The 15,961-nt window shown below is 41.2% G+C and overlaps 1 protein-coding gene across 1 annotated transcript in view; it reads left to right on the top strand.

Moving 5' to 3' along the window:
* Positions 1-10,999, top strand: part of AGK (acylglycerol kinase) — a 29,756-nt gene extending 18,757 nt beyond the window's left edge. Inside the window, exons 10-15 of the mRNA XM_084305629.1 lie at positions 552-609; positions 2,526-2,673; positions 3,474-3,571; positions 4,412-4,482; positions 8,745-8,829; positions 10,527-10,999. Coding sequence (XP_084161755.1) covers positions 552-609; positions 2,526-2,673; positions 3,474-3,571; positions 4,412-4,482; positions 8,745-8,829; positions 10,527-10,664 — 598 coding nt within the window. The 3' untranslated portion in view covers positions 10,665-10,999. The remainder of the gene's footprint in view (positions 1-551; positions 610-2,525; positions 2,674-3,473; positions 3,572-4,411; positions 4,483-8,744; positions 8,830-10,526) is intronic.
* Positions 11,000-15,961: the final 4,962 nt, after the last annotated feature.

Raw genomic sequence — 15,961 nt, 5'->3', positions numbered from 1 at the left:
ACAGTGATCAAAATGTGTACCAAGCCTACCTAAACATAGTCACATCTTTAGATTGTATACAATATTTCATGGCTGACAGGAGTTTTATTTTTTAAAACATTGATTTTGATCTGAGAGTACTTTGGGGCAGATGAATGTTTTCTGGTTCTGTTCTCTTGCCACTTAAACTGGTGATTTTTGTTTGTTTCCTTGTTTCCTCCAACCTTATTCTTTATGGGATATTGTGGAGGTATTGTGCATCCCATCAACGATTAGATCGTAGACTTTTAAATTATTCCTATTTGTGTTTCATAACTATGTAAAATTCTGCTACTGAGGTGTCAGGCTGCCTGTAGAGAAGATTGTATGCTGCATTTTGGTAGTCTGTAATTCAAGAAAGGGATGTCACTGCTAAGCTGCTGTGTGGATACTTGTAGTATCATGAAGCTAAATCTGTAGGGGAGCACTAACTTCAGCGGCAAACAACTCTGCTCTAACTTGAAGCAAGATTTCTCCCTTTGCCCAGTATCATCTCCTGGATATCTCAGAAGTTCTGTCTGTTCTTTTTTCAGGTACTGGTACCTTGGGCCTCTGAAAACTAAAGCAGCTCACTTTTTCAGTACTTTGAAGGTAAGAATAATTGGGGGAAGTGTTTATAATGGTTGTATAGATGAGAAATGAAAAGGCTGACTGTGCTTTGTATATGTTATCTGTATTTTTTTTCTGAAGTTCTGGTAACAATATATACATTGGGAATGAAACTCAACTCATTGAAATATGTAGCAATTGGTATAGACTTAATTTATGAAGAGATGAAGGGGAGGCAAAATACCTTTTAAAAATAAGTAATTTCTAAAGATCTGTTGCTGCAAGGTCACCAGGGGGAGCCAGTAACCATTTTTGAAGCTGGAGAGCGGTAGCGGTGCTGAACATAACCATTAAAGTGCTCCGTCACCTTTTCTAAACAGTCTTTCTTACGAAAACATTTCATTCTGATTTATTCATCTGGCAGAACTGTCCATAATTAGACTGCTCATGAATGTTGATAATCAGGCTTCCATGTGTAGTAAAATGAACATGAAGATTAATAGCTTTTATTTTACCTTTAACTGTTGCTTTAAAATGATCCTGGAAAATTAAAAATTTGACCTGCATGAAAGATGAGGCATTTTCATTCGCATGCCTTTCTCTTCTCATATAAGGAGCCTCATGAAAAGGCTCTGGAAATACCCAGGAGCTGCAGTGGTAGATGAGATTGTGCAGCCATGGAGTTAAGGCTGTAATACATTCATGAAAGATTTCCACCCCGCTCCCCATCCCCAAGAGATTTGAGATGATGATTTTGTGTGCTGGTAATCTAGGTAAAAACTTATTCTTCACCTCTCTCCAGCCCCGTTCTCGCTTTTATTGAGGCCTGAGCCTCGGTGAGCGGCACTGATAGTGAGTCTCACTGGTGAGTTATTCATTGTACATTTAAAAGATATGTTTAACCTGCTGAAGGTTAAAGAGAAGTGCCCACTTTTACTGCTATTAAGATAAAAAAGTTTCTTCCTGATCTCCCCCAGTTGTGCTCTCTATTGCTTTATGTGCCTCCTATGTTATCATTTTGTTAATTTGGGTAAGAAATGGCTCCAATGTGTTGAGTTTAATCTTATCCTAGCTTTTCTTTGCAGCTGTGTGCTTTATCATTGCTGGGTTTGCTGTAACTCTCCTTTGAAACGGCAATACATTTTAAAAAAAGATCCTATTATTCTATCCATACGTCCTCTATTTTAAGCATTTTCAGAAATTAGTTTTAAAATTAAATGAGAGGAAATAAACTTTGCCAGCAGCTGGAGGCTTCCAGGAGCTAAGGTTCTGCTGTAGGTCATCAATTTCTGGCAGTGGATCTGAAGCATCACTGAGAATAACACGGTATTTCTTTTCCTCAGATCTTTATAGAGCTCACCTGACTTGCCTTAAGACCCATTGTGTGCACCTGTCTAGTCAGGTGCTCTAATACGGTCACATCTCAGTTGTTTAAGGTGCTGAAAGACAAAGGCTGGCCAGATTTTTGAGCCCCTTGGCTGCACACAGCACTGTTGTCTTTGCCTGTTGGCACTAGACCCTGTTGTGCAGCTCTCTTTGAGGTTGCCTTGATGCCACGCAGAAAACAATTGTGCTTTCAGACATTACTCTTGACCTTGCCAGTTTTGGTTTTTCCCTCAGAAGCAGCTGTGTCACCCTACCCAGCACTGGCAGCAAAAAAAAACACTTCCCTATGCTGTTGGTGGGGAAAGTACCCCGCTTCTGTGTAGGGAAGGAGTGGATTAGTAGGCTTGGGAACTGGGGGTGATCTTTCTCAAGCTGCAGAGATGTCATTTCGCATAGGAATCTGGAGCCTGAAGAGCCAAAAAGTAGGCTGAGGCCATGGCAGGATCTGGGTAGCTCCGAATGAGTGCTTGTGAGCACAGAGTAAATCGGCTGAAGGACTAAGCACAATAAACAGGCAGGTGCTCAACAAAAGGCCCTCTGTCTCTTGCGTTTCCTTTCCATGTAAATCCAAGGAATGGCCTCAGAAACGTCAAGCTGATCTCATGTACCTGGGTCCAACTGAGAGACCTCCAGAAGAGCCAGAGGAGAAACCGTCCAGGCCTCCTTTGTATGTGAGGCTTTACAGGCGACTTCGCTTATACTGGTCACCTCCCCGAAAAGGTGAAGTTGGGTCTATTTTGGTGTAAAGTTACAGACAGCCTTTGCTTGTCTAATCAATCAGAGTTGTGGGTGCTTTTTACTTTTTTTTTTTTCTGTATTACTTTTCCTACTTTTCCACTCTCTTACTACTTTCCCTTTCCTTTTTTTTTTTTTTTTTTAATTAACATTTAAGTTGTGACTTTGTCAAGATAGTTACAGTGGCGTTTGTCAGAAATGAAACGAGTAGTTCAGTCAGTGCTTGTGGTCTCATAAGCAAAAGTGGATTTGTGAAGAAGCCAGTATGTGCAGTGGGCTCACAGTTGCTTGTTCCTAGTAGAGGCTTGTCACCTAGTAGAGGTGATTTAATAGAAGTATTTAGATAGAAGTGACCCGTATGTGAGAACTGAACCCTGGGGTTTTCTCTTATAGAAGGTACATGTTACCACAGCATCCTGAACACTGGATTTTTTTTTTTATTTTTTTTTTTTCTGGTAGCAGCACTTCATGTTCCTGTAATGCTAGTTCAGGAGATTTGTTAATCCTTGGCATAAGGATTTACAGGGCTGCCAGGTAATATGCTTGATAGTCTTTCATGTTACTGTGTGAATGCCAGTGTTTTTTTTTCCTTCAGTATTCCATCCCCACCCCCCCAAAAAAAAAAAAAAAAAAAAACGTGATGTTTGAAAGAAGGAAAGCTAGTGGTCACAATGGGTCAAAGTGATTTTTGTGGCTGGCATTGATGTTTTGTGCTTCACAGCAGTGAAATGATGATCTGTATAAGTAAATTCCCTTTAATGTTATATTCTGTTTCTGATTCACAGAAATCCCCCAGGAGGCAGCCCCAGAGGACTGGGAAGAACTGAAATTATCCACCATTGAGTTTTCCATTGCAACTCAGAACAGACAGCTTGATCTGACGGTAAGACTGTATAACTGGATTCCAAATGTTCCCTGCCCACACAGGTTTTGTTTCTTGCTAAATTCTTGTTCTTTTGTCTAAATAATTCATTGCCCTGTGCAAGTAGAGGCCCATGATTGAATCTAGGAGTGGGCAAACTTCAGAGCTGGTGTAAAAGCAAAAGCACTGGAGACTTACGTAAAAATGAATGTGGTGAGATCAGGAGGAGTCTATATAACAAGAAAGTTTCACTAAGCAAACAAAAGCTTTAGGGTTACCCAGGAGGAAACAGGGCATCGAAGTGGACAGTCCTTTCCTTCTTGACCCATGGGAGAGTGGAAATTGGATACATAAGTACTTCAGTTTTATAAGCGGGTGCTGGAATGAAGCTGTGGGCATGAATGACTGCCTGGAAGTGTGTTTTTTTTTTTTTTTTTTTTTTTTTTTTCTCTCTTCTGACTCGCAGAGAAAAGAATTAAAAAGAGCTAGCGCTAAAGAAAGGACAGGAGCTGCTGTGAGTTAGAGGACAGTAAATGCGTGTGGTTGTGGAAGAGCAAAACACCTCCCACCAGACCAGGTTGCCCAAGGCCCCATTCAGCCTGGCCCTGAACACTTCCAGGAATAGGGCATCCACAGCTTCTCCAGCTTCTCTGGGCAACCTGTGCCAGTGCCTCACCACCCTCATAGGGAAGATTTTCCAAATCTCAAGCTGAGAAAGGAAAAAGCATGAAATGCAAAAATGCATCTGCCTCCTTTTGTGAGACTCAGAACTGGGCATTTTTGCAGTATCATGGATGTGACATTTTGAAATGTTAACTGCTTCATTTCTGAATCTTTTTTGTTGTTGTTGTTGTTGTTTAGCGCACTGAAGACTTCATGGATATTTGCATTGAAGCAGATACTGTCAGCAAGGGACAGTTTGTGAACAGAGGGTGAGTATGGGAAGGCTGCAAAAAGATGTCCAAATCTCCGTACAAGTCAGAGTGCTAATTTTGAGGAGTTTTATGTTTCTCCCTTACTTTGTGCTTCAAAATTCCAAAGCAGAGGTCATCAGTCAGTAATGCTTCATGGAGGTTACTGGTTTTGTTCTTCAAAATTCTTACTGATTTCCTCTTTCTGGAAACAAGGCAGATCAGTCTACCTTGAGTTCTTCCTGGCCTCTCAGTTTCCTATACCTTTCACCTCTTTCTCCACTGGTATTGAATGATGATGCTTTGAAAACAATGTCACAACCCAGAGCTTTGTAGGCAGCCCAAAAGACTTCAGAATCTTTTAGCCCTAGCTGCTCAGTGGTTTAAGAGAAGGGTCACAGAGCTGATGTGTTTGTACTATCAGTACCTGGAATTTTTGCGTTCTGATAAGATAGGCCCAGCGTTTAAATGAAAGGCTCCCTTGGCTCAGTAACTCCTCTGAGATATGAGATCTGAGCTGGAGGAACTTTAGGAAGGTGTGAATTGAAACAGTGACTTTAACTAAATGTGTTGGTGCTCCCTGTATGTGGAGCAAGGAGGCTGCAGGTGTGAAGAAGAAGCATGGAGAAAAGGAGTGAACACGTATTGCCTTACTTATGCTTGGAATGCTGTCTTGTAATGTGCTTGTTTATCTGCTATCACCAAATACAAATCAGAGCTGCCTTTTCCAGCTCCTGCATACCATCTCACTAGCAAATACATTGCATTTTCTGTGCAGTTTTTATTAGCAATTGATTTTCCTACTAAATCCAGTCCTACTAAACTCTTTTATATGTTACTGTTATATTTGCTAATTCTGTTTTCTGGTCGGAGGGCCCCCTCTAGTGAAAGCAGATGGGAAGATAGGGATACATTTTTACCTGGTTGTCATCACCCTAAGAGTTCCTGCATATGTGTCTTGTTTATGACATTAATAGCAGCAGCAGGCCCCTTATTTGAGCATCCCATGAGCCTCTGTGGGAATATCTTCTGATGTATGGATGCACAGTGGATTCGGATGCTCGCTGCAACTGCTTTTAAGTTGCATGAGCCATGTGGACCATATATGCTTGAGAGTGAAATCTTTGTTTTAAAGATTGCAGAAAGGAAAGGAAGAGGAGATTTTCCCATTAGCAGCAAGAGGAGTTTGACCTCTTAAGGTATATTCCAGTATACGGGGTTCTTGAACACTTTGCTACCAGAAAAAACGTGGATGATTTGGGGTGATTTAAGGGAGAGGTGTTCAAATGTACACCCGGTGTGCAATGTCTCCCACGTGAACTGGGCATGCTTCATGCAGTAGTGTGCCATGTTCTTCTGACTGTGGTTACACTGCTATACAGAAAAAGCTTCTGTTGAGGGGTAGCATGCCCTGCTGGCTAGCTAATCAGAGGCAGTGCCGAAAGCTTTGAGCTGCTTTTCAAGCAAAGTTCAAAGAAACAAGATCTTTTGATTAAACACTGCCCACTGTCTGGAGGTAACAACAAAAGAGAAAGAGGGGTGTACGTGGTGGAGCAACAGGAGGGACCAGTTACTTCTGCAGAGACGAGTCAGAACAGAAATAAAGTGCCCTCTTTTTGCAAGGCAAAATCAGGGTGTTCAGAGTGGCTCTCCACTGTGCAGTGAGTGACTTTTTGGAGCTGCGTTTGAATCAAGCCCTTGTTACAGGTTCCCCCTTGCTTAGCACCAGCAGGGTTTGCCTTTAGAAACGTATGAAGCTTTTGTTTGTTTGTTTGGGTTTTGCTTGTTTTGTTTTCAAAGCATAGTTCTAAACACCCAGAATTTGGAGGAGTCGAGAATGTTTTCAGGGAAAATGCTATATCAATACAGTTAACAAGTTATTTTTCTGTTGAAGAGGACACTGACATGATCTGGTCAGAACTGGTAGATCACAGAAACCATGCATCCTGCAGGGGAAACTACAATGCAGGCTCAGGCATTGCGTTTGTGTGGTTGGAGGCAATGCATCAGAACGCTGGAGGGCAGCTGCTGGTGAATCTCAAAGAAATCCCAAGTTTATAGAAGCACCTGCCGGCTGTGGATCAGATTTGTGTGAACAAGAGCATCTGCAGCAGGTGTAGAGGTGATATTTCAAATGAGGCAGGGGAAGAGCAGGTGGTTATGCGGTAATGTCTGCTAGGAAGTGCTGAAGGGAAGACAGAAAGTGTAGCACCAGTAATCTGTGTCCTGATAGCCAGCTCAGATTCTGTATATGGAAACACGGAGAGCAGTCACTCCAAGGCATGAGTGCAGTTACCAGCTGCAGTGTAGAAGACTTCTTTGGTTTTGTGTTTTTGTTACAGAATTTCACATCAGCTGATTTTGAAGATGAGAACTAGGTTAAAATTGTGTTTTATCTACAGTAGGTTCTCTTTGCTTGTATTTTTGTAATTCAGTGTGTGGAGTAGGATAAGATGATCAATTGAAAATGTTGCTATTGGGCTTTATTCTTGCTCCTGTTTTTTGCTTTGCTGTCTTGTCTTGAGTAAGGAGCTGAATCACATGGAAATGATTCCTGATCCTTTTACACAGGGTCACTAGATAGGCGATCACTGCAGGAGGAGTTGTGTCTATTTTCTTCTCCTAGCATTCTCCCTTGACTAATCCTTAGTTACGTATCTCATCCCTGTTGAGCTTATCTTGATCCCATATTCGCATTTATGTAGAGCCTCGTTTACCTCTGTTAATCAAAAAAATCTACGTGCTCACCAGAGTGCAGTATCTGGGACCTTACATGTTAAACTTCGAACAGATTAAACCTTAAGCAGAGAATATTTTGTGCTTGTTTGTACAGCACTGTATAAACTGACAGTATTGCATGCCAGCAATGATTTATAATTTATATTGCCAGGAGGATGTTTAATTCCCTCACAATCACTCATTAATCTTTTAGTATATACATATTGGATTAAAACCAAACTTCCCATAGTTAATATTGCTTTTGTCCTTCCCTGCCCTTTCCTTTAGTGTCTTTGCTTTTCTTCCTTTGTCTTTGGTTATCCTCACCTGTTTCAGCCTTTCTCTCTGGGATTTTCTGGCATTTTAAAGTGAGCATACATTCCTCTGGGCATGGATTATTTGCTGTATAGGGTGTGTCTGACATGTTTTTGTGATTTTTTTTTATGGGGACAACATGAGGTTATTTAAATACATGTATAATCTACTTCGATATCAGCCAACAGAACAGAGTAGCTGGGGACAGCTGGCATTGCCTGTCCTAGAAATACCTGTGGTAACTGTGCTTGAGAGCTGTGGTATATTAGCCACGTAACTGCCGTCCGCTTTACTGTCCGTGTGTTGCTGTCTGTCTGGAAAGGAGGCCGAACTGAGGGTGGGATGTGGTGTACCTTGTGTGAAAGGTGACCCAAAGGGTTGCGTGCTTTCAGTCAGGAGACCGGGGAGAGGTCAGCATACCCAAGGATTTGTGTGCACTGTGCAGCAGCACGCGCTGAGAAAAGGAAATGCACCGTGCTCTTCTTCAGCGGTTGATGCAGTGACAGGACAGCAACCTCAGGCTTGAAACACACCAAATTGCACTTGTACCACCAGCCTCCTGAGACAAGCAACTGCCTTCTAGGTGCTCCCATTCAACATCAGCAAAAGTAGGAAAGCAGCACTTCTCAAAGTGCTGTGTGTAATCAAGAATCTCATGGGCACCGGAAGAGAGAGAACAACTGAGAAAACTGCATTCTGTTTGGAATGGATAAACTGATAATCTGCATGTTTCTACACAAGAACAATTAAAAGGAACTAGTTAGAAGCCATGCTGGGTGGTGGCGATGTGAGAAGAGGGGATTTTTCATTTGATTTGGCTTGATGATAGTTTAGTGGCTCAATATACCTATCAGGGTTTTTTTGGTTAGATTTTTTTAAGTTGCTGGCAAGTTACATGGGTGCAGGGAATTTGAGGAGATGGTAGCCATGCAGTGTGGGAGCTGTACAGTTCTGCATGTAAGCGAGGAGCACAAAAGTGTTACGAAAGTACAAGCAAATGTATTCAGTGAACCTCGGAGCAGAAGTTGGTTGGAGTCTGTCTGTGCATACTGATGTGTACTGACTGCAGCAGAAGAGGCAATGTCTGTTTTATTTTCTCACAGTTAAGCCCACAAGTCTTTGTATATGTATATAACCTCCAAGTTTACCAAATGCATAGTAATTTACCAACACGTAACGAAGTGTCAGCTCTAAAAATAGCTGTTTCTGACAGAACTTTCTCCTTACCTTGCCTCTTTTTGTTTGAACAGAAGTCAAAAGATGCGTGATCCACATACGTGCCCTGAAGGGAGTCAGTGCATCCAAGCCAGCAGGTGCATCTTGCAGCTTCCAGAGGTAAGAAGTTAAGGGAGATAGGAAACTTTGTCACTTTATTTCTTGGTGCCAGTTAATGCCACGCATTAAGAACTCTCTACTCCAAATCTGGGAAATTAATTACGCAGTTGATGAGACACTCAGTTCCTCAGTGGAGCAATTCAGTCCCTGTCCAAGACACAAGTACTGGAATTACAGACCAAGTGGTTTGCAAACTAGAGGGGAAGCTTCGTTCAGCCAGTAAATAGGGACAGAACTTCATGTGTACAGCAGTGATGGTTGTAAAGGGTCTCTTACTGAGGTGCATTGAATATGCGCGCCTTCACCATAGTATTAAAGACTGAATTTCTCAGTTACAGTTTAGCCGGGAAGGGGTTATGCTGTAGAGAAGAAGATAAATATTAGAAGTGTTACGGGAGGGAGACACAAGACAGTGGGGCTCAGATTAACATAGGGAAGTGTCTTGAAACTTTGAATAGATTAAGCTGAAAAAGAAGCCAAAACTGCATCTACCTGTGTTGTTTAGATTACTCTGTTGTTGTGTCTTATAAAGAAGAGACTGTTATGGCCTTGGAGAGGACTTGCTTGTTTTTGCAGGGGCATTAAGTCAATCTCATAGATCATTTATATCTTCAAATGATACAGAGCTCTCATACCATTTGGAAAAAGAATTCCATATTAAAGGATAATAGAACATGCCAAAAAGTGAAAATATCTGTATCTACCAAGCAAAAATTGTGAATTATGTAATGATGAGCCAGCATCCTAATATTTGCATCCAGTTAGTCTCATGGCAGTCTTGCATTTCTTAAAGAATACTCTGGAGTGTTGGGCTCAGAAAGAGTTGCAGTATAAAATGAACTCTTCATACTGCAGCTGAGACCTTCAGAATATTTGTGCATGGCTCAAAGCAGCGTTGTTCTTGAAATCCTTGACCTAGATCTGATGAAGGAACTGGAGACAGTTCAGACGAGCCTCACCAGTTCTGCAGAGAAGCAGGATACATTGATCCTGGTGGACTGCTGTGGCTCTGTGATTTACAGGACCTATGCTACTTTGTCCAGTCTGAGCTGTTGTGATGTACCATCTTATTTGGAGTAGTTTAAGTATCAATGTGACATAGCCCTGCCTTGAGTGAGTGTAGCACGTGCAAAGCAGACACCATTTTATTTTTAAAGTCAACGTGACATTTTGATGAATGGTTTTAATCATTGGTGACTTTATCAGCATTAAAGAAAAAGCTCAGGAAAATTCTGCTGAGTAATTCCTGACCAGTGAATTACTTTGCATCTCACGTTTCAGATCAATAAATACCAAAAGGTGTTTGTAACGTGGATTTAATAGGAATTATTTAACAGGCACTTCTGCAGATTAGCTTGTGTCACCGCTGGCAGGCCAAGAGCTAAGTGCATATAATTATAGTTCCAATAGCAAAGAATCTTTCAGTATAAACAATGTGGGTCATTAAGGCTCCCTAGCATTTAATTATCACCAATTAGCAACTAACTGAGGTAACATCTTATGCAGAAGGCTCTTAATACGGTATGTGCAGTGAAGGATAGCTCTCACCGTGTTGCTGAGACCAAATGGGCTGGAAGGCATGGGAAGGTGGTCATCTTGGATAGCACAGCAAAGCATTCAACTTGTAGCCAATCAGTAAAAGCAGGTATCCGTATTGGAGCATTGCTGGAATAATCACCACTGTTATCTGTACACAGGGCGCTGAGGGATCCTTTGGTATTGATAACGAGGAGTATGAAGCCATGCCTGTGGAGGTGAAGCTATTACCCAGGAAACTCCGGTTCTTCTGCGATCCCCGAATGCGAGAGCAGATGCTCCGTGCGGCAGTACAGTGACACTTCACGTCAAAGGGGCCAGTGTTCACCAGTCTGATCAGGTTCTCTTCAAGGCATATCCTCGCTAAATGGATTAACCCTACCAGATTAATGAGCCATTTGGCAATTTTAATGCACAAGGAACTTCCACTGAAGGTGGCTATTTGGCTAGCCTCAAAGGGGCTAATAATGCAAATTAAAATTCTAAGAATTGCATGTTAACTTGATGGCATTTTTTTTTTCCTCCCCTGAAGAAGTCATCAGTGTTCCATTTACAGCACTGCAGGCTAAGTGCTATGTGCCAGATGCTACTGCTTTAATGCAATTGTATATTAAAGTAAAATGAAAGCACACTTGTCCTTGTGTTGGAAGAGTTTGTCTGCTTTACCTATGAATAAATCTCAAGAAGGCTGGGACCTTGGAAAAATTGTTTTGAGGGACTAATGTGGAGAATGTATATGAAATGTGGGAATTGCCATATTGAAACAGGTGACAGGTTGTCTACTCTGTTGCAAAATAAATGGGAGATCAGGGACACAAAGCTTCAAAGGAAGACTGAAAACTTCCAGTATGTATCTTGGTAAGATACTTATGTTATCTTTTCATCTTGCTAGATTCAACAGGGTAGAGCTCCAGTTATTAGCACAGTAGAAACATATTCCTTTGATTAAGTTTAGGCATGTTACACAGAAGCAAATTGGAGAATATCTTCATTGACCTGAGGCTGTATGGAATCCAGGTGGAAAGACTCTTTAACAAGCCAACTGAGCTTGTAAGTATTCCTTTTATTCCTGTAGTAATACAGTACAAATGAGAGCATCCAAATAACTTTTTTTTTTTTCATTGTACCTGGTTGCTCTTCTCTTTAATGTAATCACTGCTCATCATTCCTTACGCATCCCATATCCCTCTGAGCCCCAGTTCCATAATCGGTTTTGTTGATTTTCTGAGTTGTTTTTTTAATAGCTTCACTTTTAATTGCTGAAAGGAAATGTTATTGACTTCATCAAGGTTATCTGTTGGCCTTCTTATTATAACTTACACATTTGTTTGATTCTGCCTTGCTTACTTGAGAACAAAAATAGATTGCTATTTTTCTGATGTGATTGCTGTTTGTACATAGCCCCCACGTCTAATCTAAGTTCATCTGTTGGTTGATTTGTTACTGTAGTCGAAGGACATTTGCGAATCGACTTCCAGTAGCATTTGTTTTTCTTTAATATGCAGCTTGGCTCCATGCTGCTGCAACAGCACCCTCTTTTGGAGGCTTGCTAAGGAAAAAAAAATGCTTTGGAAAGGAACTGGTTTGGTTTCTAAGTGATGCTGGAACCAAACTGGATGCTGTCCTTCCCTTGGCTTTAGAGGGAGAAAACTAATTACCTAAGTACTTAACCTTTTTTTTGACTGAGGTATAGGATGCTAGAGGTCTGTTAGTTGTTCTTAATCATTGTGCTGGTGATAAGGGCCTGTGTTGAGCTGTCATTTGATCTAGAGCAATCACAAGTGCCCAGCAGACCCCTGGGTCACTCAGAAACATTGGCTGTATTCTGCTCTTTTTGCCTGCCACAGAGTTACCTGGAACGCTCTGCAGCCACGGTCGGGGCAGTTCTCACCAGGAGAGTTTTCCCTCAAGCTGATTCTTCTCTAGGAAAATCAGCACTGGTTTTGCTCAAGTAGCATGAAAGACAAGGCAGCAGCCGTTTCAAAAAGGTAAGCTTTAATTATTTTTAAAAATACCCATGTTTTAGTAAGCAGTTTCACTACACAGCCACAGGCCTATGGGAGCAACCACACATCTGCAAGATGCAAATAACATCAGAGCTCTTACAGTGACAGCCAGCCTGTTTGAAGGGGCAAGGTAAGAACCAGCTCCTGGTTGATCTGGACCATTTTTAAGGGGAAAATGACTCTCTCCCTTCCCTAGCATCAGAGAGACTGCTCTTGCACAGTGTGATTCCTTGCTGAAGGGTAACTAAGAGCTCCTTTCAGAACTGGTATTCTTAATGCTGTTCTGATGTTAAAAGTACCAAGGAAAGGCTGAGATACGGGCTAATATTTAAATATTGATATCCATGTAAGTTAATTAGCTTATTTAGGTGATTTTTTTCCCCTTCCTTTACAATTCGGAGGTTTTCCAGTATGGAGTGGTTGTAGATGTCTGAATGGCAACATTCAAAGGGGAAGGTGTGAGGAAATTGTAACGTGAAATAAGTGGAGGTTGAACCCACTGTCTACAGGGTAGAAGAAAGGACTCTTTGCTTATTCTTCTGTCTGACAGCAAGACAAACAACTTTTTTTGTATTAACTCTAAGGCAGGAAGGAGGAGTCCCACTCCATGAGAACACTTATTCTGGCTTCAACTTACAGTACATTCTAGAATGGCTTAAAATATTATAACATAAATAAAAATGAAGGATAACAATCTAATATTAGACTAGCCCAAGGCACCTGTTTATTTTAACCACAATTAAACATTTCCATTTGAATGGCATGTTGCATTAACCAGGATCTGAAATCCTGGTTCACTGGCATTTATCACATTTATCACCCTCTGGTTCAGACAGACATCGTTCCGTGAAGTCGGTGCATTCCAGTCCCTTGCAAAAGATGCGTGTTGTCATCTCTCACAATCACTACTAGACCATTATCTTTGGGGAGAGAGATTTAAAAAAAAAAAAAATGATGAGAGAATTTGGGTTAGCATGCTTTGTATGTAGACTTCTGCAGGAGGACAGAATACTTTTGCCCCGCTATTTCAGAAACCACTCCCTTTCCAGAATAAGCCTGTGCAGTAAGCTACTTTATCTTCAAAAGGTAATAGTACTTTCTTTTGCCCTTAAGGACGCTGGGTAGGAGAGCTCATCTCCTGTGACAGATGGAATCATTAGCTCTAATATGCATTGGAGTAACTACTTCATTTATACCAGAAAAGAGGGTATTAGCGTGTCTCTAAGACAAATTTGAACTGTAATTCAAGAAAATACCTCCCTCTTAGTATCCATTATCATTGTTAGTTGTGCTGAGCTCTGTGCTGCTTGGCCTAAACTCGCAGTGGGAAGGAAGACTTTTCTCATGATTTAAATGTCTAGAAGAGTATATCCACTATTGAAATTAAAAATCGAGCCTTTATTTCTCTCTTGAGCTTTACCTTCCACTCCGGAGTAAAGTAGTAATAATTCATTACTTGATTACACATGTAGTCCAACTTAAGATACAACTGTGAAGCTCTTGCTCTCCTGTTTATACCCATGCAAGTACAAATTGAGAATCTGTAACGGCTGTACTATGGCCTAAATGTTAGAGAGAAACATACCAGGCTGTTTACTGCGGCACTGGATAGACATGGTTACTAAAACCATTTAACCTGGCCTGTCATCACCAGCTACAGACCACAGACATCACACCAAAGAAATCAAAGGCACCACTGTAAAGGCAAAGTACTTTAAATGCAGAAGAGGATCTTGCAGTAATCAGCAATGTCCTACCTTATGCCACGCTTTCCTTCCTCTTTTAATTCAAAATATACCAAATAGCTGACTCCCTTCCAGCTGCTAGTATCCAAAAAAAAGAGCTGTTAAGCTCCAAGAAGGGGATTTTAAAAAGCTGTACTTCATTCAAGGTATAACAGTTAGCTCCTGGACAGATAACATTCAGTGAAATTAGCTCAAAGGCTAGAAAACAAAACCAGCCTGCTAAACAAGCCTTCATGGGACAAGCTGTAGCCATTCATTTATATTCAGTACCCATTTATCAAGGATTTTCCACATGCAACACCAATAAAAGCAACGTCGATTATATTCAAAAAGGACAGAGAAAGAGTGATAGAGAGACAGATAGTGCTGATAGAGTTCATTTGCAGAGAATTAATTAAAAAAGAAAAGGGCTAGGACAGAGAAGTCTTTTCTGTTCTGTTTTCTGTCTGGATATTTCCTGGCTTTTGTGGCAGTCATCTTCCAATAAAGGCTGTAGAGAAACAGATTTACAAGGAAGAGCAAAATAGGCTGTAGCCATCCAGCTGGGATGTAATGTGGATGTTACTTTTACAGTAATCTGCTTGCTTTGATGCATCTGCACCCACGCTCTTGCTAGCAGCTGAAGACCTACTTTCTGAAAAGTAGAGGTTAGATAAATGCTAAATAATAAATTCAGGGGGTTTTGCTCAATAGATTCTAGCAGTGCTGTCTTGTAGCCACGATGTTCTGACAGCTCCTGAACATGGTGCTGTAATGTAGTTTGTTAGAAAAACTCTTGACTGCTGAGGCTGTAAAATCTCAATGACATATTAAAGGTTTGTTCTTACTCAGTTCAGCAAAAGAATTACTGATATCAAGGAGAACAGAAAGTCATTAACAGCTGATCACAGCTAAACTGCATAGGAAATGAAGAGTTGCTAGAGACTAGTTTCAGTTGTGTTTTTTTTTTTTAGTATCTGAAGGAAGTTAAGTCACAGTAATGTGGTGTCCACTACACTTTCCCAGGGGTCTTCAGTGCAGACACCTTGTTAAAATTGAAGTGGAAGTTGGAAGGCTTGGAGGTTGTGAGTTGCTTTTATACCAGAAGTGTCAATTTTAAAACAAAGCCTTTCCTCAAGGGAAAAAAAAAAAAAAAAAACCTGACCCTTCCATTACACAATGTTCAGGTCCCATTTTTCTCTCGATTTTTCCCTAACCTTTTAAGGATGAACATGTTACAGTTGTGAGCAACTGGCAATACAAGCAGCAGCATGTTTTGCCCTGTAGGAAAACATTCAAAGCACTGAAAAAGCAAGCAGTGAAGCAACTACTCAGAAACAGATCACAAGAACATAATAGGCTGAAGCTCATACCAGTGAACTGTGCAATAAATCTTGTGAAGCCTCTGATCCCACATTTCACTAAAACCTCTGAATCCAGAGCAAGCAAAATTACCCCTTTGCTGCAGCTAGCTGTCAAGGAATAATGCCAGCCTCCTTCCTTGAGTGACAAAATCCACAGGGGGTCTTCCTGGAGATTTACTTGACCTGTTTTACATAGAATTAGCAGGTGAGACTTCTGTGGTTCGGGTGCTGTCCCGTTCTATAAAAATGCTATGGTAAATGTACACACCAACTGCAGCTTGAAATTTCTACAAACTGCAGAAAGGCTCCAAAGTGCTGAAGTCTCTTTCAGTAGAAGCAGCAGCTCAGTAGGCCTGGTGATAGTTCAGGAAGAACAGGTAGCTTAAAGCTGATGCTACTACTGCCCAGAGGATTTTGGACAAAGCAGTACGTCACACCTACAAGCCACAGCACCATTCTTGGACTTGGTGTGGCCAAGTCTTGGCAGACATAGCCTTTCTGG

The sequence above is a fragment of the Netta rufina genome (genome assembly GCF_964035555.1).
Source record: "Netta rufina genome assembly, chromosome: 1".
Lineage (NCBI taxonomy): Eukaryota > Metazoa > Chordata > Aves > Anseriformes > Anatidae > Netta > Netta rufina.
The sequence above is the reverse complement of the archived record's forward strand: the minus strand, read 5'-3'. Positions and strand labels throughout refer to the sequence as shown.